The following is a 24,917-nucleotide window of genomic DNA, read 5'->3' on the forward strand; positions in this document are numbered from 1 at the left end:
GATATGCATTAAAATATGTACTAAGGAACACTCTGTCCAAGAGTGTTCATCCATATGAAATTAGAATGTGGGATTGTGCTGTTCACATCCATCAAGTCACTTTACAAAGTTAGATTCTAGGTGCAGGGCTTACACCCACAGGCCCTGCTGAGTTTTAGTTTCCTAACAGATGACCTTAGTCTGGAGTCTGTGGAAAGTCCAGTCCTGGCTTCCACGAACACCACACCCCATGGACTATCAGTGATGGAGACATATTTTGGTGACATTGGTTGTTCTGCATTTGCATTTTATTTTTGTATTCTTGTTAATAATGAAGTGATTAATAGTAAACATTTATTTGAAAAACGGCAGTCTAGAAATGATTAAAACACACACTGTACTGTAGTCAGGTGGAGGGACATTTTAGAAGTCAACATTCATGATTTTAAAGATGACCTTTCTTCCACAAGTTCACCTTCCCATTTCCCCTCCCCGTGGTCTGCTCCTCTGGGGGAGCAAGAAGTCAAGCCAGGTCAAATGTGTGGGTAGAAAAGACATGGGCAAAGAAAATCAGAGCAAAGGGACTTTCCCCTTATCTTGTGGAAGGGCTTGTGGTTGCTTACAGTCTTGAGGAAGTAACCCGGATGCCTCTCAGGTGCACTAATCCACAAAAAGCAGAAGGTTTGCAGTAACAACTATGAGTGGTTGTTCATTTGCCATTTATTCTTCTGCACATACACCTCATGAGCACCAGGTGGTGATGTCCTCTCAGAGTAACACCAAAGCACTTCAAAACACAGCAGTTTACAAACAGAACAATTACATTTGGACGTTCACCTGCCCTCTTCCAGAACCCCAACTCAAATGCCAGTGACCACAGACCAGGAGAGGGGGTGGGGGTCCTTTCTTGCACCACACAGGCCTTCCCCCAGTCGTCTCATGCACGAAACAGTGCAGTACCAGGACAAGCACTTTTGACCAAGTATAAAACCACAGAGATGTCCAATTTTTACAAAAAGGGGAAGGGAATGAAAACACAAAGGCACACGTGACCACGTACACACCACGTCACCTTTGAAGGGATGAGCATCTGAGAAGGTTTGTCTCCAATCCTGCTGGTCATCCCTGGAGACTCTGGGAGATCTAGGCTGCTGGTGCTAAGCCCATGAAAAGAAAAGCACAGGAGCCCCTGCTTGGGCCCCGGAGAGCACACAGTAGGGATTCTAGTGGGAAACACCCTGCGTCAAGTAGTGGGTGCACAGGGCTCTGGCAGGGTTCTCACTGGCACCGAGACTGTGCCTTTCCATGTTTGCACAAGATAAGGGGTAAGGGAATGCCCCCTGCCAGCACAGTGTTAGAAAGGAAGTCCAAGATCCCTTCTGCCCAGAAAGTTCAACAAGAAGAGCAGCTGGAGGGTGAGGTAGCCCCTACTGAGCTTCCTCAGAGAGGAAGAGAAACGGGGCAGAGACACATCGAAGACCTGGGGTGGGGTGGGGACTTGAAGGCAGGAAGACTCACTCCCAAAGTGGTATTGCACTGCATCCTGACTCCATTACACACCAGCTTCAGTTCTTCTCCTTCTGCCTGATGAAGTGTCTCCCCACTGCCCACTTCCAGTTGTCCAAGCAAGTCTCCCTTTCTTCTCCACGCCCTACCACCTCGCTGTATTTTCCTACTCAGGCCCTCAGTCTGTTTCCTCAACCCTGTGGCCTAGAAGCCCAGGAGATTCTTGACAAGGGCGCTGGAAGTGGTGATGGCACTAAGCTTACAATGAGGCTCTCCACAATGATTTCTGGCAAGTGATAACTTGGCAGTGTGACATTGCACTCTGCAGGGACATCTCCTTCCTTTAGTTGTGATGTTTCCTTCCCGACTGCAGGAGGAACTGACCCCCAAGGTGCAGTGAACTCAGGACCAGTCTCCTGGTCGGCAAAATAGCTTCCCATTGGTAGGAGAGACTGGGACTAAGGTGCAGGAATAATTCCTCCGCTAGAGTTCCCTCTGGTGGAGCCAATTATTGTCCCTATAGCCAAATGGAGAGTAAAGAAAGACTCAGCACCAGCAAGATCCTAGGAACAGGTGAATCCACAGGTCACCTCTATGTCAACATGGCCGTAGGGCTAACAGCAAGCAGCTACAGAGCTGCTCTCACGGAACCTTGGCCTCCAGTTCTGACTTGAGTACCACTGTTGACGGTTCTTTTATTTCCTGTTTTCCAGCATCAAAAACTTTTCAAATCTTATGAAATATATATGCATATATATACGTCAAACCCCCAAAACATGAGGTATATAAATTCAAATTAGTATCCAGAGGAACTTCCCCCAAACACATAGTTCAAAGAACCCACTTTTAAAAGGGGAATTGGGTTTCCCTTCTTGAGCCCCGCTTCCCCCCAATCCTCAATCCATTATTGGAGCCAAAGGCAAGAGGACATTGAGGGCAGACAGACAGGGTCTTGGGATACAACCCAGATGCACATTGGACCAGACCATAATGTGGTCCCAACCCTGTTAGGAATGAACTAGAGGCTTTCACCATGTTGTAGGTTCAATCTAGGACAGATGAGGGGCATAAGGGGCCCAGCACCATCTCTGGGCTTAACTAGCAAATTTGCACGGGTGAAGACTGAAACCCTCATAGAAGCAAGATTGGAAGGAGGCTGGCTCTGATTCAGTCTTGAACAGAAAGAGATAGGTGTGGATCCAGGTCTCACCTCAACACACCTCCCCAAGCACAATTCTCTCTCTGTCAGGTTCCAAGGTCACCTTGAGATGGGTTGGCCAAAAGAAGAAAGTCAAGGGACCACACCCTGGCAGTTTCATCCCCATCGGAACCGGGGTTTGGCATCTTGCAAAACGGAGTTCAGGGACGTGATGGGACGGACCTGCCAGCAATGTGGCCCGTGGTGCACACACACCCACGCACACATATGCTCATACACAGACGGCACAGAGCCCGGCTGGGCTCCACTCACAGTGAATCCATGAAATCGTGGAATCTTTGAGCTGGTCTGGGATGAGTTGGGAAGAAGGCTGTGGGCTCCTCTCCCTGAGGACAGTGCGGATGTCCAGTGGGATGCAGGCTCTGGTTTGATCAGAGAGGGGCTGGAAACGGCATCACAGGATGCTACCCCAGAGAAGAATCCCAGAGTCCATCCACCCATGAGAAAGAACCAGATGCCTCTTTGGACAGGTCACAGGTGCGAGGGGGAGGAGAGGGCCCAGAGAAGCCCAGGGGACCGTGAGGAGAGCTGAGCACGCCCCAGAGGCTTCTTTCTGCCTCTCTGACCCCATCGGCAAGAAGCTTCCCCGCTCCACACCAAGGCATCTAGTTTCAGATGTCACAGCAGTTTCGGGGTCCACCCCTCGGTGCCCTCCCCCCACCTTGCACAGTTAGAGCTCCCTGCCTCCAGGGGAGGAGAGAAAAGCGGAAACTCCAACTCAAAGCAGAGTGGAAGCAGCAAGAAGCCAGCTGAGGCGAAGAACCTCGGCTTCACAAGGCCAGGTGCGGAGTGCCGAGCGCGGTCCACACCCCAAGCGTGCGGACAGTGCCCCCTACTTGGGGGTAGAGAGGGGGTGGGGGTTCTTGCCTACCCAGCACCGAAAACACCACAGGAACAGACGCAGGATGGCCGTTGTCCCGTGTCCCCTTTGTGTTGGATGAGGTTTATGAATGATGTCACCTTATGCAAAATGGCTCCCCCCCACAATCTGGGAGGGATGGGGGAGGGAGACAGGATGCAGGGGATGAGGGAGTAGGGAGGGCATGTTACCAAATTCCACCTTGACTCTCCCCCTTCCTGTCCTGTGGTCACCACAGCCCCTCCCCCCTCAACACAGCCCCTCCAGCCTCAGTCTTTCTCCTGGGCAGTGCTGTCCTCAGAGATGCCCTGGGCAGCCAGTTCCGCCAGCACATTATCCAGGTAGTTGGCATCTGGGTAGCCGTGGCCGGTGAGATTAGAGCCAAACTCTGTCTTGTGGTGAACCTCATTCCAGATGACGGTGTCCGACTCGCCCGTGGTGCTGGAGGTACCGATGGCAAAGATGAGGCGGCGATCCCAGGCCACCAGAAGCAACTTCAGAACCTGTGGAGCAAAGGAAGGAGACAGAGGGCAGGCTTCAGCGTTGGTCAGGCACTGTCCCTTGGATGGTAGGGTCCTCTCAAGGGTCCCACCCTCCTGCGTCCCAGAGTCCTAAGCGATTCAATGAAAGAGTAGGAGACTTGGACTTGGAGTCAGGGAGCTATAGGTTGAGTCTTGGCTCTGTCACTGAACAACCTTGATCATGGACACATTATAGTACCTCTCTGATGCTTAAAATCCTTATTTATAAAATGGCAATGGTATAATCTGTCTCAAAGGTTGTGGACATCTCAGGGAGCATGACAAGAAAGCATTATCATACCAGTGCTTGGAGTACAATACTTAAAAAAAAAAAAAAAAGCTATCAGCATAACAGAAGCATTTTAAAACTTAGGTTTTTTTTTTTTTTTTTTTTTTTGCAGTACTGGGGATTGAACCCAGGACCTTGTGCTTGTGAGGCAAACACTCTACCAACTGAGCTATATCCCCAGCCCCAAAACTTAGGGTTTTAAAGTTGGAGTGCTTAGGATCTGAGAGCTTCTGCACTGCCCTTCGCCAGCACTACCTCGAGGTGGAATTAAGTTACCAACAGCTAAGGTCGGGGAGTATTTCTCTAGTGACATCTTAAAGCCCTTTGACCTCTCCCCGGCTCTCTCGTATTTATTTTCCCATCTGGTCCTCAGCACACACTAGGAGCCAGGTATATGGCAAGTACTATCACGATCCCCATTTTACAGGTGAGGGAACTGCAGCCTACCTGTGTTGGGGCTCACAGAATGTTCTACTTCATCTAAATTCAACAAAATCTTGGTTGAGCAAGACTAACACCCAGTCTCAGTCAGAGCACTGTCCATACGAGGAAGGTGCCTGGTAAAATGTCTTTAGTTCAAAACTGAACTACTGCAAACGTGGTATGGGCTGATGTTTGGGGAATTGTAATAGTAATAATCATAGTTGTTGCAGTTTGGATCTTAAATGTCCCCAAAGGCTTGGTCCCCAGCTGATGGCGCTATTGGGAGACTGGAGACACCTTAGGCCCTGGGGCCCAGTGGGAGGAGGCAGGTCACTGGAGGCAGGTCACCCAGGAAGGCTTATTTTATCTCCAGCCCCTTCTTTCTCTCCCCACCCCTGGTCCCCACTCCTGGTCATCATGAGGTAAGCAGTTTCTTTCCACCACATGCTCCCTGCCATGATGTTCTGCCTCACCAAAGGCCCAAAGGGACAGGACCAAGTGACAAAGGACGGAAACCATAAGCCAAAATAAATCTTTCCTCCTTTTCTGATTGCTCTGCGGTATTCTGTCACAGTGAAGCAAAGCTGAACGCGAAAGTCAACTCTGAAACAGGAACTACCGCTGCCTGAGAGGCTACTTACTAGGTGCGGGGCGGGCATTGAGTTATACAATGGTTACAGTAACTGGGATTCAAGTACTCTCATGTACCCTTCTTTTGCAAATGAGAAAGCAGGCTCAGAAAAAAATGGAGACTTGCCTTGGCCTTATAGTTAGTGGCAGGCAGCAGGATGGGGGTTGGGGATTGGCCTCAGGGCTGCCCGACTCCACAGCCCAGAGTCCAAAGCATACCTGGATAGGAATCAGCATATATTTCAAGAAGAAGGCAACTGCCGCCACAGTTCACTAATGCTGCTTTCACGGAATTCCTACAACATCCTGTCCACACAGAAATGATTACCACGGCTGTGCAGATTAGAAAGTGGGTCATATGGACATGAAGCCTTTGCGCCAGCTTCTGTGGCTAGTAGTGGCAGGCCTAGGACTTGAACCCAGGCCAGTCTGTTTCCAAAGCCTGAGCTCTTACTGTGCCTCACTCTGCACTGAGACCCATGTGAAGGACAGGGAGGGGAACTGGAGAGACAGGAAGGCTGAGACCCACATGGTAGCAGAATTTTTATGTCAAGTGGAGAGGAGCCTACTTCGTGAATTTTCTTTCTTTTTTCTCTTTTTGGTAGGGGGAAGGTACTAGGGATTGAACCCAGTGGTGTCTTACCACTAAGCTACAAATGTAGCCCCTTTTAAAAATTTCTATTTTGAGACAAGTTTCTACCAAGTTGCCCAGGCTGACCTTGAACCTGCAATCCTTCATCTTCTTCTTCCATCCCCCGACCTCCCTCCCCCGCACCATACTGGGTATTAAAACCAGGGGCACTTAAACACGGAGCACATTCCCAGCCCTTTTTTAATATTTTATTTAGAGACAGGGTCTCTCTGAGTTACATAGGGCCTCACCAAGTTGCTGAGGCTGACTTTGATCTCCCAATTCTCCTGCCTCAGCCTCCTGAGCCTCGGGGATTAGAGACATACGCCACCACACCCCACAAACCTGGGATCCTTCTGCCTCAGCCTCTGGGTCACTGGGATTATAGGAATGTGCCACTGCACCCAGTTTGAGTGTCATTTCTTTTAAAGAAAGATGTTTGGTGCTGGAAACCATGTTTTGGAATAACTAAACTGTTATTTGAATCTTCAAAACAGGCATCAGTCCTGGTCCTGATTCATAAGCTGGGAACACTCAACTGGCATATCGTATGATTTGGTTGGTTCTTTCATTGTTACAAACTTCTCCTTCCTCCCTGGATGAGAACATATCCCTACCATGTGCCTTGAGACCTGAGTTGTCTCCCTATGGGCATTTCACCACCCCATCCGTCACCTGGCCTGTCTGTGACTTGATAGGGCCTATGGAAAGTGAGAGAAAGAAAAACGCTCCAGAAGGCCTACGTGGGATCCCACACTTCCTCTTGGATTCTCTCTTGGTCCTCTTCCCCTTCTGTCTCCAGTTCCCCACCTTTGGAAGGAAGGGCATGGACCACAGAAGGGCTGTTCCTTCAACCTGGGTTCCAGAACAGGGGGACACATGGAAAGACCTGGAGCTGAGTGTTTACATATCCCCTAAATTCAAATGATGACTTCTCACTCCACAGGTGACAGAGTACGAGGATGTGATTAAGTCATAGAAGTGAATTTCAGCAAATGGGATTAATGCTCTTATAAAAGAGGCCTGGGAGAGAGCCCCTTGCCCCTTTCCCCACGTGAGGACACAGAGAGACGGCTTTGTCTAGGAGCAGGAAGTAGGCCCTTGCCAGACGCAGAATCTGCCAGAACTTGGATCCCCAGTCCTCAGAATGGAGAGAAATAAGTTTCTGTTGTTCCTGAGCCACCCAGTCTGTGGTATTTTTTCATAACCACCCAGACAGACTGAGACATTGATCCGCAGCAACCACATAGCCACTGTCCTCTGTGGAAGGAGGCTGCCTGTGCTTCCCCAGCACTCCCTTAGACAGTGGTTCCTAATGCACTTGAGATCGGGAAAGATCCTGAAAATCTAATCGTTAGGTCAGAAATTAGGCGACTGTAGGGGGCACAGCTGAGCAGCTGGAACAAAGACCAGCCCACCAAAGGTGACCAGAAAGTTCGCAGCAAAGTGGATGGAAAGTTCCATTGACCCTTCACACCCACCTGTCACTCATCAGGACCCCCTCCCCATCCCAGTCTATAAAAACCCTGGGCATCCAGGGCCACTTGCGATTTTCTCCAGGTCCCTATACCCCGGGGGTCTGGGAATTTCCCCCGAGAGCCAAATTCCAATAAAGCTTGCTTCGGCCACTTTTCTGTCCCATTTTATTTGGCTGCTAACTGTGCCTGCCGAGACCCGCCGAGTTCACATTTGGTCCCGCCCTTGAGCCCGCTGAGCCCGTCCAAGCTTCCACTAATGATTTGTATGGCCTCATCCACAGAAAAACAAACACAGATTTTTAAAAGTTCTAATTAGAGTTTCCAGAACCACAAAAGTCTGATCATGAATTACTAGAAATCCAGGAACCCAAAGATTGTTCCCACTGCCCTTTTGGAGACACATCCAAGAATACAAAAATATATAAGAATAAAATAATCTCCCACCAATTAAGATCCCTGCTCCAGATCAGGGCTTCTCGCACTTTAGCGTGTGCTGAGATCAGTCTGGGATCTTGCTAAAATGAAATAGGTTATAGTTCTGCATTTCTATTAAGTTCCTGCAGGTTACCACTGGTATTATTCCCAGTATCAGCCTTTCAGCAGCATCACTCTAGACCAAGAACACTAAAATAAAGGAACTATTGCTAATAGTATCCGGGAGAGGAATAAATCAAAAGCCCCAACCCCGTCCACCTGCCAAAAAAAAAAAAAAAAAAAATTCTAATCGTATTCATCCTGCCTTACGGTTGACTCAGAAGGACCTTGTTACTATATGTACTAAGAGGAACAAACAAACAAACAAATAAACAAAAACAGTTCTCTTTGGTCTGTGCATCATAGGAAGCAAAACCTCAGGCCCTAACTCAGGAACAAAGTCCCCAGACCTACTCCAAAACTTCCACTCTTACTTTTCTCCCTTTCTCGCTGTCTGGAAGGTAACAGTGTCGTGGGAAACCACGGGCGCTGAAACTCTTGCCAGGATTCGGGTGTTCTGGCCCCTGAAAGCAGAAAGAAAGAAAATAAAGGGGATTTTTCAAAATAATTCTGATGAGAAGGGAGTGCAGGCTGGAACTCATTAAATAATGATGAAGATCATAATGGTTGGAGAGTCTAGACAGAACAGAGGCCCCAAAAGCAGCGTGAGGGATCATTAAACACACGTACTGGGCATCCTGGGACCTGAGTTTGGACCAAGCTGCTACCTCCCCACTGGATGTGCTGGAGCCCACTTCTGGGGGTTTTGCTCCCCACCTTTTTGACAGGAATGACGGGGGAGGCTCACCTGGTGAAGCTGCTCTGCCTGTTACGCACACTTGGTACCTGGTGCGTGGTGAGGGCTCAGTGAACCTGTAACACCATTGCTGCCTTCATTGTCTACTGTCTTACTGCAGCCCAGACAAGTTAAATGCTTCCATAATTTTAGTGGTTTTGTTGAAAATTAAGCCCGGGTTTTCTGAGGCACAGGCTAGACTTTATATCTCTAAACTACTCAGAATAGGAGCCCTGCTAGCAGAATTGCCTGAATAATTCTTGTGGATTTTCTCCTTTGTCATCATGAGTTTTTGTTGGTTTTCTTGTTTAGCAATATGGATTGGGAGACTCAGGACTAAAAATCTTCTAACAGTATTTTAGCTGTGGTTGCCCAATATCCTATTTAAAGCATAGTCTCAGGCTACTTTGGTGGAAAAAAAAACAAAACAAAACTGAAGCAGAATTGAGTCAGAACCGGGTGCTATGGTTGTGGATGTGGTTTGTTCCCTCTGAAGCTTATGGTGAAATTGCCCTGCCACTGCAGCTGTGTTGGCAGGTGGGGCCTTTGAGAGGCTGTTGGTGGCTAGGGGAAAGGAATTAACGCCTTTCTAAAAGGGGTTCTTCTTTCTTTCTTGAGGGACTGGATTAGTACTGTGAAAGCAAGTTGCTCTAAAGCAAGACTGTGCCTCATGTACTCCCTCTTCCATTCTACCTTCAGTAGAAACAGCACCTCACCAGACGCAAACACAGATTGTGGATTTCCCAGCCTCCAGAACTGAGAGTCATATGAATCTCTATCATCCATAAATGCCCAGCTTCAGGTACTCTGTTATAGCAATGGAGAACAGACTAAGACATCAGCCTTCTTAATCAGAGGCCAGATGGGTCCATTGACCCCTTTGAGTAACTCATGAGAAGCTCTGAGTTTCTCTCAGTAACAATGCTTATATTTTCCACCCATACAAATGTTTGTGCATAATTTCTGAGCAACCCTGACCCCTGCAGGGATGGAACCCTATTTAAAAACCCCTTCCAGATACAACCAATAAAATACTGATAATTCTGTGTTGCCGTTAACACCATCTCCCACAGATGATCAGCAAGTGTCCTGGCTGAGAAAATGAATAAGTGAAGGAAAAAAATGAATGATGAAACCACAAGAACTCACAATTTTTTTTTCATTTATTCTTGTTATGCACAGTGATCAAAAATTCTGTGCTTTAATTTTCCTAATAGCACAGTTCAAGGTGGCTTCTGACTTGGCCGTCTGCAGGGCGTGGTGAGTGCCCTGGGGTCTTGGGGAAGGCAAACTTCCCTGAGCTGAAAGAAGCCACAATGTCTTCTTGCAGATGCAGGGCCTGATGGTGACAATTCCACACTCAAAGAAATCACTACTCCGCTAAGCCTGGCTGCCTGACTGTGGGGCCAAGTCCCACCGTGGCTCTGGCTGCTGCTCCCCTGCCTGAGGCTGCTGGTTGTGTCCAACGCGGAGTCCGCCTGGCACTGACCCAGCAAGGCTGTGTGCTGGGCCCGTTGCCAAGGAGAGCAGTCACGACTCTGCCTCAGCCCGGCCCAGAGCTTCTCCCCCAGGGAATTTTTCTTTGCAGTGAAGGCGACACTTGAAGGTCTCCACTCCTCACAGAGGCCCACGTCCTCATGATCCCTAAAGTCCGGCACTGAGCATCCTATCATCGACCCTCTGAGTCTACAGAGTGCTGTTCTGAACTCCAAGAGGTGTATTTCTCTTGAGATGAGCTGGGGTGTTCCTGGAGGAGCTAGGGCTCTACAGAGCAGCATGTGGACACCTCTAAAACCACAGCGCAGGCTCTCCCTGACCCTAACCCTAGCCCTGACCCTATCCCAGGCTGCCTGCTCTTTCTCCTGAGCCCTGGATTTTCACTCAAGTCCTAACTTCCCAAACTGGCTGCCTCAGACTCATCCCAGGAGTCTCCCCTGAGCAACATCCAACTGTTTCTCTCTCTCTCTTGCTCTGGCCCTGCTCTGGTCCTGCTCTGGCCGAGGCCCCATTACTGGAGCCTGGACTACTGCAGTGACCTCCTGATTGGTCTTTTTTCTGATTGTCCTCTGCTCTTGGGTCAGATGGTCCTTCCTGAAGCACAAGCCCAACTCCGTGATGTTCCACAATCAACTCACAAGCCAGAAGTCTTCAGGGGCTCCCTGCAGCCCAAGGAAGGTCCTCACCCTCGGGCCTTCTGTGGCCTGGCACCAGCCTCCACCAATGTCTAGCCTTCAACACCCCCATCATGCTCCCTCCCCCTTTGCAAGCCTTGCGCCCCAAATTCTACTGTTCCTCATTGCCTTCAACACCCCTACTTTCTCTCCTCCACAACTGTTATATCCTGCCACTAAAAATCTCTTCTCCATTTCTTCACATTTTCAAGGTTCCCCTAGGCAGTGCCCTGCAGCAGAAAGTCCCCTCCGACCTGTGGACACGCAAGCCCTTGTCTTTACCACGACAAGTGAGGTAATCAGATAATGACGGCACCAGGTACCGAGCACCTTAGCACAGTGCCAATGCCCCATGTGCACACACAGATGTCTCTCACCCACACAACACCTCTGCCTGTTGGGTGCCCAGCTGCAATGCTGAAGAAGCTAAGCCTGGAAATATCAGGTGGCTGCCCCAGAGTCACCAGCAAGTAAAGACTCAGCCAGGGCACACGCCTGTAATTCCAGCTATGCAGGAGGCTGAGACAGGAGGATTGCAAGTTCCAGGACAGCCTGGGCAAGTTAGTGAGATCCTGTCTCAAAATCAAAATGCAGTCTGTAAAAATAAAATAAGTCAATAGATGAAAAAAAACAAAAACAAAATCGCAAAACAAAACAACAAAACAGAACAAAACCAAACAAAAAAATCTCCAAAGTGCTGTGGGTATAGCTCAATGGTAGTGTGCTTGCCCAGCATGTGTGAGGCACTGGGTTAAATCCTCAGGACTCACACACACACACCACACACACACACACACACACACAGCTGAGGCAGGAACCAGAACCAGGTTGATCAGACTTCGCAGGCCTTGCGTTTCTTCTTTGTTCACTCTTGCCTTCCACAGCTGCTATCAAAGGTGCACACCTGTTTTTTGTTTAATTGGTGATGCACACTTATCTTTTCCTGACAGGTTGTTAAGTCCCCCAAGGACGAACCGTATTTTATTCAATTCTTTAATAGGTTATTACGTGGGCCTGGTTATTTCCCCGCTACTTATCACTATATGGAAGCACCTGTTTGTCTGTTTGCTTTATGGTTTCCCTGGCCCCAGCAGAATGGAGCCTTCAGGGAGAAAGGATTTCATCAGGTCCCTACCTGCTTTCTCCGATGCCAAGGACATTCCTGGTCCCTAATTCACATGCAGCTATTTATTAAGTGAAAAAAGATAAATAGGAGGGAGTAAACCTATGAACATTTGCTAAAAAGTGAATCCAGTCTGCATCCTAGAACATTTAGAAAAAGCTTCATTGTGGGAAGAAGGGCCACATTTATATCTGCCATCAGGGATATTGTTCAAATTTGTTCTTTCAAAGAACCAAAGAGGAAAGAAATGCCCACGAAACTCAAAGCCAGTAGTGTAGATATCAAATAGTGTGGTAGTATAGCTACAAAATTCAGAAATGCATGTTACTGTTTGACAAGGAAATTCCACTTCTAGAAAATTATCCTGCAGATAAACATGTACAGGGTTACACTCTGGGCAAGCTTCACATGGGTACAAGGTTGTTCATCATGGCATTATTCACTGTAGCAAAAGACTGGAAATGATCCATATGCTCATCTGAGAGAGACTGCTGAATTAAATTATTTATATGATGGATTATTGTGCAGAGATAAGAAAGAAAGAGGAAGTTTTCTCTATAGGGACATGGAAAAATCTACAGACCATATTGTTCATTGAAAAATGCAGGGTGTGAAACAATGTCCCTAAATGTCAATCATTGTGTAAAAATGGGAGGGGTGGATACAATTTCTATTGCCTGGCACAGAGCATCCTGGAAGGAAGGGTGCATGAGAAGGGAAGAACAATGGTGGCCAAGGGGGAGATCTGCAGAAGCGGGGCTGGGTGGGGAGGAGGCTTCTCATAGCACAAAACACTTCGAATGCAAACATTTAAACTTGAAACTCTAAAAGGCAACGGCCAAGGGTGGGCTCACCTGAATGCCAGGGGGGATGCTGTAGATAATCCGGATGGTTTTGCAGTCCGGGTGGCCGGGCAAGGAGTGGGGGATGAGATGGTACTCCATCTTCCCTGGAGGCTGGGTGCCTGTCTTCACCCCATAAATGGTCTTACAGGTCGGACACTGCAAACTCCCATCCTGAGGAGACAAACCAACCCGGGAGACAGTTTTGCTAATGACCCTCTCACCCAAGGGTACCTGAGATCAAGGATGAGGGGGACAAACTTGATCTGACTTCACATTGGACCTGAAACCCTCACCAGCTACCTCGTGCCTTGAGAGACATTTTTGAAACTACAGACATAAAAGCAATCTAAAGCAGCAGAAAGAAAATTCTACAAATAGCCCCATACTCCATGCTAAGGGACATAGAAGGGAGGATTCTGTCATTGATGAGGAGGCCAGCCAACTAGGGCAGGGAGCACACACAGGGAATTGTTATCTAATCACCAAACACCAAATGGATGGAACAAACGGTAAGCTCTCAAGAGCAGTGATTGCTCAATTGATGACCATTGGAATCACTTGGAAGTTTCTTAAAAATAAAGATGTCTGGACCCCACGCCAGGCCCACTGAGTCAGAATTGGGCGACTACAAAGCGTAGAGGTTTGGAGTGTGAACTCCTAAGTCAGACTGCCTGGTATCGATTCTCAGCTCTGCCATCTACTTGCTCTGTGACCTTGGACAAATCAATAATCCTCTCAGAGTCTCAGTTTCCTCAGAGAGTCAAAAAAACAATAGTGTCTGTCTCACCGGGTTGTTGGAATATTAAATGAGATAAGCCATAGGAAGTGTTTAGCAAGTGGCATATCTAAATGTTATTAGTGTATTCATGATTTCTGTGAAGAGACTAATAAACTCAGGCTTGGAAACCACTGCTGAGAAAAGATAAATCGAGCACTGTGTTGGAGAAAATGAAGATGACTTCAAGCAAATGATCCTTGAAGAATAGTTCACAAATAGGCTCAGAAAGATGGAGGATAAGTTCTGTATCAACAACCAGAGGAGGAAATGACGCTATAAGTATAGTTTTTAAAATCTTACAGCAGCGTCTACAACCCTTGTTTCATAGAGGCCTCACTTTCTGATGTTAGCTAGGATGGAATTATGAACCCCTTTTGATAGATAAAGGAGCTGAAGCACAGCAAGATTGGGAGGCTCATCACCAGTGAGGGCCAGAACATGAGGGAGTCCATCTAAATCACCCCGACCTGGCCCCACGGCACTGCACTGCCTCCCAGTGACTGCTTGGGGCACAGGGGGTTCCAGTGACATAAAGGGGTGTGATTTTACAGGAGGACCTGGTGAGGTGCCACCTGCTTGTGGGGGGAGGGTGGGGAACCCCGCAGGAGCCCCGACAGCAAATCCTATTTCCAGGCTCACAAAAGGAAGGGGGGAAGGACGCACAAGCTGACAGGGAGCTTTCCCACAGCTGGGACCAAAGCTCTCTTCAGAAGACGTCCCTCCCCCAACTCTTTGGGAAGATGCAGCTCCTCTGCAGAGCTATTTAGGGACATTTCCATCAATTCCATGTAAGTTCTACTCATTTAGAGGAACAGCTCACATTGGAGGCAGCTGCTCTCTAAAACCAGGTCCCACTCTCTGCTGAGGCCTCAGCTTGCTTCATGGCCTCAGGTACATCGCTCCTTCCTATTCAGGTCCTTTTCCCATGTGTCTGATAAAATAAAAAAGCATGCTTCAAAGTAGTAGTGCAAAAGAGAACAAAGGATAGTGCCTTGAGAGACATTTTTGAAGCTACAGACATAAAAGCAAACAGTTACTACACAATCTTGAATAGAGTCATCCCCAAAGGAAAGAAAGTGCTCAGAAAGCCCTTTAAACCCAGAGCAACCTCTTAACATGCGAGGCTCCATTGAAAGCTTTTAGGCCAGGGTGGGGAAAGTGAACCCAGAATCCAGGCTGCGTCCTACACCAAGGACAGAGGACTGCAAGGAGCTTGACGGTCTAGGACACGGAGAGAAGTTCTAAGGCTGGCACTTTGGGAACTTCACCCCAACTGGTTATGTAAAGGTGAAGGGGGAAAATCATAGGCACGATACACAGGAGAGAGCATTTTGAACAATAATAGTAATAACTCCCTACAAAGTGGGTATTGTTTTATCTGCATTTTCCAGATGGAAAATGAAATCTCAGAAAGCCTGAAAAAATCTTGCCCGAGGTCATTCCGTTCATGAGCCGAGACCCCAGCTCTGGTCTACATCCTTGTATCGCCTCTACTCTTCCCCCCGCAAGAGATGTACAGAGCGGTTTCTGAAATCCAGGTAGCGCTGGGATGAGCGAGGAGTTGGGAGAGATCAGGGACACCTCACGTTCAGATGCAGTGCAAATCGGGCTGAGAGGAAAGGGTAGGATTGAAGCCCATCCCCTCAGACCACCACACCCACCAAGATCGGGGTCTTTGGACAGCAGGGGCTCAAACAGAAAGCCCAGTCAGGGTTTGCCAAGATGGCCGTCTAGGGCAGACTTGATCCTGTGGGTAGAGCCAAGACTCCTCCCCAGACCCGCCAGGGGGAGCATGAGGGCCCTCAGGTTCTCAGTCCTCCACAGCCCAGCAGGACCATGGCAGCAGCCCCCAGGCTGCACTGACCTTGTTCCCGTTGTTGTACATGGCGACCAGGCAGTAGATGTGGTAGATGTGGCCGCACCTGGACAGCTTTCCTACCAGGTCAGGCTTGACCGTGGGCTGTGGGCCCTTGTAGCCCGAGGGAGCTGTGAGACGCTCCATGCAGATGGTGCAGTCCTGTGGGAAGAGCAGAGAGGACATTAACTCTCACCAGCCTGGGCAGCCAGGGCACCTCTGGGGGGGTTCCCCTACGATGGCAGAGGCTGGGTGACCTGCCACCCCTCCTCTTGTAGAAAATTTACAATTCAGGGCTGGAGGGTATGCTTTTACAAATCTAAATATGCTTTTGTCTTGCTCTACACAGCAGGGAAATTCCTGAAATAACTCCTGGTAGTGGTTACATGTGAACTTGGGCTGGCCAACCACATTACAATCCCTGACCAAGCACCGTCTTCTTCCTTTAGTGTCCCTCCAACGGCTTGTGAAGAGACACACTGACAAACTTTGCTTAAGCTGAACTTGGGTAAAGGAACTGTGTTTCAATATACCAGAGAGACTGTTATTTAAATAAATCTATGGCTGATTTCTCAACTTCAGCACTGTTGACATTTGATGTGACGTTCCTATGGCCACTGTTTGCTGTGGCTACTGTCCTGGGCTTGTAGGGTCCTTAGCAGCATCCCAGGTCTCTAGATTCCAGTAGATACCAAAAGCATCCCTAGACATGGACAGATGTTCCCTCAGGGGCAAAAATCATCTCAGTTAAGAACCACTGATCTAGATCAACCCCATTCTGGAGTGAGTTCACGTGGCTTAGCACACTGTTTTTCTTAAGTTCCAACTGTCAAGTAAAGTAGCTTAGACTCATCAGCACTCTGCTAAAGGGGAAGAGGTTAAGCTACAGCTGCAGCTCTGACCGTGAACTTGGGAGCCTGAGTGCCAGCTTGGTCAGCTCTGTACCAGTCAGGGATTAGAAACAGCTCCTCCACATCCTGCAGAAAACAACTGCAGAGGAAATGACTGTGGGTGATGCGGAAGGTGACCCCTGCCCTCCTTCCCCCGCACTCACCTCCTCGGGTGGGTGCCGGACCTTCTGCAGATACTTCTTCAGCACTTCCTCTGGTGTTTTACCTGCAAGGACAAAAGGATCACTTGGGTCACCAAGGCAGAGGTAAGGGATCAACCAGCCTCTCCATCCTACGCGTGCCAGAGAGGAAAGTTATAATCAAGCTCACAGTAGAAAAGGGAGCAATTCGTTCTACAACCGAATTAAAGAATTTGTAAGAAGCCAGGAGCCATGGAGGCTGAAGCAGGAGCAGCGCAAGTTCAAAGCCAGTTTCAGCAAGGTAGTGAGGCCTTAGGCAACTTAGTGAGATCCTGTCTCTGAATAAAAAAAAATTTAAAAAATGGGGCTGGAGATGTGGCTCAGTGGTTAAGCTGCCAAGCTGCCTCTGGGTCAATCCCTGGTACCAAAACACAAAGAAACTACAATAATAATAATAATAATAATAATAATAATAATAATAATAATAATTTGAAAGAGAATGCAGATTGTAGAAGGGCCTAGTGAGATATTTTGAGGAGGGGAGAGGTGTTCACACTGGCATTTACTCTCGCTGCCACGTCCCTAACGTGCCCCTCTGCCTACGTTCAACGAATCTGCATTCTCACAGAGCTAGGTTGAGTGAGTTTCTCTTCCTTATCATCAAAGAGTCTGAACTAGCTCAAACAAGCCTACGAGATAACAGAAATGAAAGCCCTTGGTGCACTGTCAGCTGCTAAACAAGCATCAGGCAGTCTGACTGCATTCATTTTGCAATTTTCTAAGCACTGTCTCAGTTTATAATGTGGCACCAAAGTGAGATATCTGTAAGGGAAAACAGGAAGTTATGACCCCCAGCTTTAGGACAGTCCTCCTTGGCTTGGGACGGTGCTGACATGGCCAGCAGGCGCAGCCCAGCAGCAGGGTAGTGTGAGGCTCTGGAAAGTGTCCTGACCAGCTGCAATGATTTGGGTAGTTCTCCAGGAGCCGGAGCCTTAGGAGGCTGTTCAGCCTGAAGGAAGAGCAGGGAGGGATCCAGGCTTACAAGGAGCCACAGAGGAAGCCAGATCAATGCCAATGTAGGCTACTTGCTTGACTTTTCTAAGCTGCTTTTTCTATAAAAATGGGGAAGATTGATAGCACCCACCTCAAAAGGGTTGCTCTGACAATTAACAAGCTCCTGGATGTACAGCCCTTCAGCACCTTGCCAGATAAGGACGCAATATGTGCTATTAATAATAGCAGGAAGAGTGGGAAAGTGTAAAATCCTGTCACTTCCAATCAGACCCTGAGCGAGGCAATTGAGTTCACTTAAGCAGGGAAATTTTAATAGACTGCAAAAGTAGGACAAGGGTTTGAGGAAATGGATCATGTAACAGCCCAAAGCCGAGGTGCCAGCCCTTCCCACCCACTGTCCTGCTTCTCTTGCAAAAATTAATAATTTTTTTTTCCCTACTGGTATTGAGCCCAGGGTGCTCTCCCCTGAGCTACATCCCCAGCCTTTTTTATTTTCTATTTTGAGACAGGGTCTCACTGAGTTTCTGAGGGTCCTGCTAAGTTGCTGAGGCTGGCCTTGAACTTGTGATCCTCCTGCCTCAGCTTCCCAGATCGCTGGGATTTATAGGCCAGAAGGACCAGCACAGAGCTGAGCCAGGGTCCTTTGGTGCCAGGAAGGTAGTGTATTAACCCCTTGGCCGCTGGGTTGTGGCAGGTAGGAAGGGGTTCCTGAAGGAGATTCAAGTAGCCAGAGGGTCTGGAGAATCTAGTTGGATACAAGACCCTGGCTACTTCCCAACTCTCGTGGACACTTTCTAGGACATACCTGCTGAAAATTGGCTGTGGGTATTCTTGCCCCATTATGAAGATGAGAAATCAGGTTCCACATGACACATAACTAGCAAGTGACAATGTTAGGCAGTGAATCCGTCTGTTTTCCTTCTGACACTAAAATGATCTTTCTCTTCTACCGTTTTCTTTGTGCAATACCTAACATTTTTATTTCTATATTTTTGCACAGCATATTTCTATTTCCCAACGTTTTTCCATCTGATCCGTGCATAATCCACTTTAGTGTAACCATCAAAATCGACCATCTAGGCCCACTTAGATACAAAAAGTCAGGCACAAAGCCTTCGCCGTCCCTGGGTGGGGCGGGAGCCAGGGCTTCGTGCTGGGTGTCCCCTTGGATAAAGAGGCTGGTACCTTTCCTGGCTTGTTTTTTGGTGGTCTTGCGGCTTGTGTTGGAAACTCCAGGAATGGACTTTATCTCGCTCTTGCTGACGGGAGGTGGGTGCAGGACCAGCTTTGGTGGTCTGGTGAGACACACAGGCAATCCAGCTGCACTCATGAGGATCCCAGTGATTCCTGGAAGGGGCAGGGCACGGTGAAGAAGGACTAAAGAATGAGCTCCCAACAGTCCCCAGATTCCTCTCTCCCCCGTCAGCAGACTCCTCCTCTCCAGCAGAGTTCCCATGACTCATGGATTCTCTAGCCTGCTTGGCGCTCAGCAATCGACTCTCTCCCAAACCCTTCCTGCCCTTCCATTACAGCTCCTAAAATCCCTTTTTGCCTCCGTTAACATCCAAATTGTCTCCTTTGTGCAGATGTTCACCACTTGTTCCATTACTCTGATTTTTCTACCCAAGCAACTGCAGCCCAAGGTAGCTCTTACCTGCCAGGGCAGGGTTGACGGGACTGGATCCATTCAAGTTTTTCACCGGGACAGTGGGGACCCTACGGAAGTAAAGAGCAGATACATTATGGTTTTGACAAGTGGGACCACATGGACCAGTGTTGAACCCTACTGAGGGTGCAGGAAGTTCTTAACACAGCAGGTGAGGTGCTGTTCCCTTCAAAACCCAAGTCACTCCTCCATCCGGAACCTCTAAACTCAGAATGGCTCAGGGTCAAAGTCCCAGCAAAGCTTCCATAGCCCAGTGTGATTTGCCAGCACCCTCTGTTCCTGTCTGGCCTCCTCTCATCACATGCTCTTCACTCTGCTCTTGCTGCTTCTCCTACATGCCAGAGGAAACAGCATGTGCCTCAGAGCCTTAGCACATGCTGTTCCACTTGACTGAAGTGCTATTCCACTAGGTAACTGCTCCACTCCTACAGTCTTGGCTCACCTTATCTTCTTAGAGCAATTCCTGAACTGGTCTTATTTCATACTGTTTCTCAGCCCTCCATCCCACCCTGGGCCTTCCAAGCCTTCTTATCCTACTTTATTTATTTATTTTTTTTCCTCATGGACTTATGATCTTTTACGATAAGTTGTTGCTTCTCAGCTCCTTTCCAGAATGTAAGCAGATAGCTTTGTTTTGTCCAGTGACTGGCACCAGCCGGGCATTCTATCACTATGTGTTGAAGGCATGAAAAGATAAAGAAGCAGGTTCAGATCTAAGGGCACAAAAGAGCCGCCCCGAGATGCGGCTTTAAACAGGCGGAGAGCCCTGGGCCGGGATCAGAACCTGCACCTGCGGAGCGCACGAAACTCCATTTTTTCCAAAGCTCCTTGAGAGGATGCAGATGGCGCCAGCCCCGGGCCCAGCTTTTGGAAACCACTGTTTGAACAGCTGTCGCTTCTTTTCCCTGAGACGTAAACATCACGCACAGCCTCCTCCCTTTCTGTCCTTCTCCCCAGCAACACAGGCCAGGCTGCAGAAGAGATGGCACAGCTGCCTGGGACAGACCCGGCCGCCCACAGCGCTGACTAGGAAAACATGGGACGCGTGGGGCTGGGGCTTGCACCATCTCCTCTGCCACCCACGCCCCACAGCTGGCTTGCAAAGGCCGGTGGACCTGGCCAGTTGCCTCCAAGAGCAACACAGCCTGAGAAACCAGCAGCTCTGCTGCAGGGAAGGACCATGCTGGGCCAGTGGAGGAGAAGGGAGTATTTATTTACGCATTTGAAAAGCACTTATTGTGCCCTACTTTGTGCTGGATACTCGCTCTATGCAGGGGACACGCAGTGAACAGAGCGCCCATGGCTTCCTCTATGTGTTATGATCACTGACATGCCCAGAGCCTCCGCTCCCTGCAGATCTCACGGCTCACAACGTACAAACCCACCCAGCCTCTACCACAACCTAGGCAACAGGCCTGTGGTTGACCCCGCCCCACAGGCAGGGACGCTGAGGTGCACAGAGGAGCAGAGGTGACCAAGGTCACTCAGTAAGCAACCAAACCAATCACACCCCAACATCTGGCTCCAGGGCCATTCACTACGTCACTCACTATGCTGAGCTCAAACGTCATCCCCAACCCAACCCGAGCACCCCATGCTGCAGACAGAACCCAAAGCCCAGAGAGGGTGACAAGGAAACCCAGCACTAGGTGGGGAAGTAATGAGCAGGAATAGGAGTGCAGATGGGGCTTCCTCCACTACTCAGAGCTTTCCTGGGCCACTGTCCCCTCTGAGACAGAGCAGGGAGGATGCGAGAATGTCTGGGTCTCAACAAGCCACCAAAAGATACTTCCTTTAGAAACTCCCCTGGGCACAACAAACCTGGATGTAGAAAGGAGAAAGCTGAATTTAAAACAAGTGACAATAAACCAGGAAGAGGGGAACGGATGTGATTCTGGGCCCCATGGCCTGCCCCTCAGGGTCAGATGTGGCATGATGGACAAGTCGTCGAGAGAGTTGCGCTCCAGTCCCAACCCTGCCAATGGTTCCTCACAAAGTCAGTCAACGTTGCTGTCTCCATGTCCTCATCTGTAGAACAGCCAGGGTCTTGGTTTAGAGGATGCCTTCCTGCCAGCTCCCCGCCTCCTCACAGGACCTAAGAAGGTGGCAGCCTTAGCCTTGGGCCCCCTCCCGGGGCAGAGGAGCCATTCCTGAGGCCTGTTCCTCTGCTCCCCACCAGAGGGCAGTGCCGGCCACCCAAACCTGCACCTGCCTTTCCTCTGGCCTCTCCAAGTCCCCCACTCCAGCTGATAGGTAGCTGTGATCTGGGTGACAAAAGCCACCTTTGTTCCCACAGACTGGACTGGCAGGTTTCCACACCCAATCTGGTCCACCAGGAAATACTCCAGCCCCGAGAGCAGCCTGAGAACTGTGGGGGTGGGGGAGAAGTTCTGGAGAGAGGAAGGGGAGGGCCTGCAGGTGGGACATGAGGGACACACGGGACACGGTGGGGCCAACAGGTGGGAGAGGAGCCTGTCCTTGCGTCCTTGAGCGTCAGGAAAGGGGAGACATGGTGGGAGGGCTCGTTCTAGGCTCGGGCAGCAGTGGGGCCCAGTGGGGTGGGGGATATCTGCTCAGGGAACAGAGCAGGATGCGAAGGAGTCCTGCGCTGGGCTCCGGGAAGCTCCGTCCTTACCCAGCTCAGCTCTGATTTGCTCCGTGCCTTCAGTAGAGCTTCCTCGCCTTTGTGCAGTCCCTGAACACATCCCAGTTACCCCAGCTGTAAATAGGGCACCCCAAATGCCTGCCCCCGCCCCCAACCCGGAGTCCCTGTGAGGATTCCGGATCTAGGTCAAATACTTTGCAAACAGCTGAGCCCTATGCAAATTTGGGTGGCTGTTTACACTTTTCCTTCCCAACTGTCAAAGGACCATATTGGGCTTAGTACTGCCATTTCCTGCTCTAATTACCAGTTTTCCCAGATTCTTGAGGACGGGGGTATCAAGTGTAAAGGTGCAGAGTTGAACCCTGGCCAGTACTGAGGGTTGTTTCGTTGGCAACACCTGATCTCCCCACCCCCACGGTTCCTGATTAAAAGGAAGACTTTGGAGAACAGCCCGTGGCGTCCACCCTGTTGGGCCCCCAGCCACGCACGCCCGGGCCTTCCTTCTATCAAACAGCAGCCTGCGGTAGACATGCTGGTCACATCCTCCAGACAGCACTCAGCTCTGGCCTCTGGGCTAACCACTTGTTGGCCGATCACCAACGAGACCCCTCCCATTCCGTTGGGCCAGTTCCCGGTTATGGAGGGCCCAAGTTTTAATTTCCACTGATAAAATATAAAACCAAGAAGAGCCAAGTGTGTGACAAGATGGCAGGGAGCAGGGCGGAGGGAGGGAACCTGCAGACCCACAGTGAAAGGCAGTTTTTCTGAGTTATGCGCCAACCCAGGAATCCTCAGGCAGGACAATGGTCTTGTCTCTAAGGCAACTGCAGCCTCGCGGGAGAGAGAAGCCCAGACTCTGGAGGAGAGGGCCAGAGGGGCGGCCCCGCCTGCCACCGCACAGCCCCCCACCCTTTAGAAACCCCCTGCTTGTGTCTCTGAATAATTCACAGAATCTTTTGTCCCCCCCAACCCCTCTCCTCATCCACTTCTCCCGCCCTCCCTAGTCTTCCTTTTTTCCGTGGGAAACTTGCTTGACGAGGTCATGGGCAGAAAGAGGAGGGGGCGGGGCCCCACGACAGAAGGTGGATGGCAATCCCAGACAAAGGGAATAAACACGCTAATTAAATGACCAAGAAAGGCAGGACCAGAGGAAGGCAGTGGGGTGAGAGAGGTGGTAAGAGGTGAAAAGGAAAGTGCTGGAATATGGAGGGGGGTAGGCAGGGGCCTCCCTTGTTGGGAAAATAGAACAGAATGAAAAACAACTCATCTCTATAGCCCTGTGGAAACTGCGTGGTCCGGACTCCACTCCGTTCTCCAGGTGGGACAGGAGTGGCAGGCAGAGGGAATAAAGACTCCACATAGGGTGCTGCTGACTCCCTCATCAAGACTCAAAGCAACCGGGGGTCCTTTCCCTCAGTGAAGACTTGAGGCCACTTGGCACTTGTCAACAGGGCCAGAGAGGAGGCGTGACAGACCTGCTCGGCTTTGACTTGATTTCAACGACTCCGTAGCATGTAGTCAATAGATACCTGCTAGTCATAATGATAGCAGCTGACAATGACTGAACTCTTGGCATGTGTCAAACATTGTGCTGAGTCTGCACAATGAATGTCTCGATGGACTCTCCGGAGAACCCTGAAAGGAAGGTACTATTACCATCCCACTTTACAGATAAGAACACTGAAGACAGAGGATGCAAAACTTGCCCCAGGTGGCACAACTAGGAAGCCAGGCTCAAGTCCCGGCAGTCAGAGTTTGGAGGCCATGTTCTTATCCAGCATAGGAGTCTCCCCTATGAGCCAGTGATCACCCTGGAGCTCAGTTGGAGGAGCCCAGGACACTGCTGCAGGACAGCGTGGAGACACCAAACAGTGTTGTGGTTTTGGTGTTCATTTCCCTCTCCAGATAGTTCCATCAGCTAAGAGGACGTCATGAAAATCTGTATCTGACTTGCATTTTGCCAGCTCAGAATTGCTTTGCCTTCGATGAGGAGCTGGCTTTACCCAAAACCACAGTGCACCAGAGGCGGAATCCTGGGTTCCAAACCCTCCTTGTAACACACACGCTGTGTGGACCTCCTGGAGAGTTCATTCTAAGCTAAGTACCTGTGCCTAACATTTGTATTGGAGTAAAACAATGGGATAGAGCTGGAGATTTTCACCATGACTCCACAGCAGGTAAGGCAAGTCCAGTGTCAAACAATGATACCGGACCTTGCAAAATTCTGTGGCTTAACCCAAGTGGCAGAGGCAGGAGTAGAGGCCAGGCCTCCAAATCCCAGCCTGGTCCTCCAGGCACTCCACAGTGTGTGCTCCCGCCAAGCCTCTTGTGTGCAGAGTCCAGCGGAGAATTGATGGTGCCTCCTCAGGGCAGCCTGGACTTTCAGACTCGGGTAACCAGTGCAATCCTAAAATGATCCTGACCATCTGGAGCTCAGGGCCGGCTGGCAGGGCCAGGTCTGTCTGGAGAAAGGGAAGACTGGGTGGGTGTGGGAGACTGACAAGAAACCAGGGGCTGGTAGGCAAAGGCAGCAGATGTTGCCCATGGACTTGGGTTGCTCCCATTTTATGATCAGAAAGATCAAGAACATTAAAAAAAAAAAAAAATCCATCCTAACAACATCCTATAACATCATCACATTGTCGCTGGAATACTGAGACTATGAACAGCAAGGAAAATATCCTCATTTGGCACCTTCTGTATGCTGGCCCTGTGGTACATGCTTAGCAGGAAAGTAGCACTGCAAAGTCAGAATCTGGGCTCTGGCCTCAAGTTTGCTAAAGTTTGAATCTCATTCCCTACCAAGGATTAGCTATGTGCTCTTGAGCGAGTGAACTTCTCTTCATCTGTAAAAAGGGATAATGTTGCCGATCTCATAGAGTTGTTGTAAGGATTAAATGAGATGAGAAAACCCCCAAACCAAAACATAGTGGGCAATTCCTGTTGCTCATTATGACTAGGTATAATCTTCTTTAATCCTCACCGGGTCTTTAACATGCATAGGACTGCCAGCATTTACAGCCGA

At 49.5% G+C, this 24,917-nt stretch overlaps 1 protein-coding gene and 1 non-coding gene across 3 annotated transcripts in view; both read right to left on the bottom strand.

Annotated features, from left to right (window-relative positions):
- Nucleotides 1-1,961: 1,961 nt before the first annotated feature.
- The window catches only part of Dtx4 (deltex E3 ubiquitin ligase 4), a 32,185-nt gene continuing 9,229 nt past the window's right edge, over nucleotides 1,962-24,917 (bottom strand). The window contains exons 3-9 of one of the 2 annotated variants that reach the window (XM_047517034.1): nucleotides 19,276-19,337; nucleotides 18,807-18,968; nucleotides 16,632-16,693; nucleotides 15,587-15,739; nucleotides 12,954-13,115; nucleotides 8,444-8,533; nucleotides 1,962-4,066 (exon numbers count right to left, since the gene is read on the bottom strand). In XM_047517034.1, coding sequence (XP_047372990.1) covers nucleotides 3,833-4,066; nucleotides 8,444-8,533; nucleotides 12,954-13,115; nucleotides 15,587-15,739; nucleotides 16,632-16,693; nucleotides 18,807-18,968; nucleotides 19,276-19,337 — 925 coding nt within the window. In that variant the 3' untranslated portion in view covers nucleotides 1,962-3,832. The remainder of the gene's footprint in view (nucleotides 4,067-8,443; nucleotides 8,534-12,953; nucleotides 13,116-15,586; nucleotides 15,740-16,631; nucleotides 16,694-18,806; nucleotides 18,969-19,275; nucleotides 19,338-24,917) is intronic. The other variant, XM_047517035.1, reaches the window with a different exon arrangement.
- Nucleotides 4,480-4,553, bottom strand: Trnav-cac (transfer RNA valine (anticodon CAC)). The gene has a single exon. It is a non-coding gene; the product is annotated as a tRNA-Val (tRNA).

This window comes from Sciurus carolinensis, chromosome 11, assembly GCF_902686445.1.
Source record: "Sciurus carolinensis chromosome 11, mSciCar1.2, whole genome shotgun sequence".
Lineage (NCBI taxonomy): Eukaryota > Metazoa > Chordata > Mammalia > Rodentia > Sciuridae > Sciurus > Sciurus carolinensis.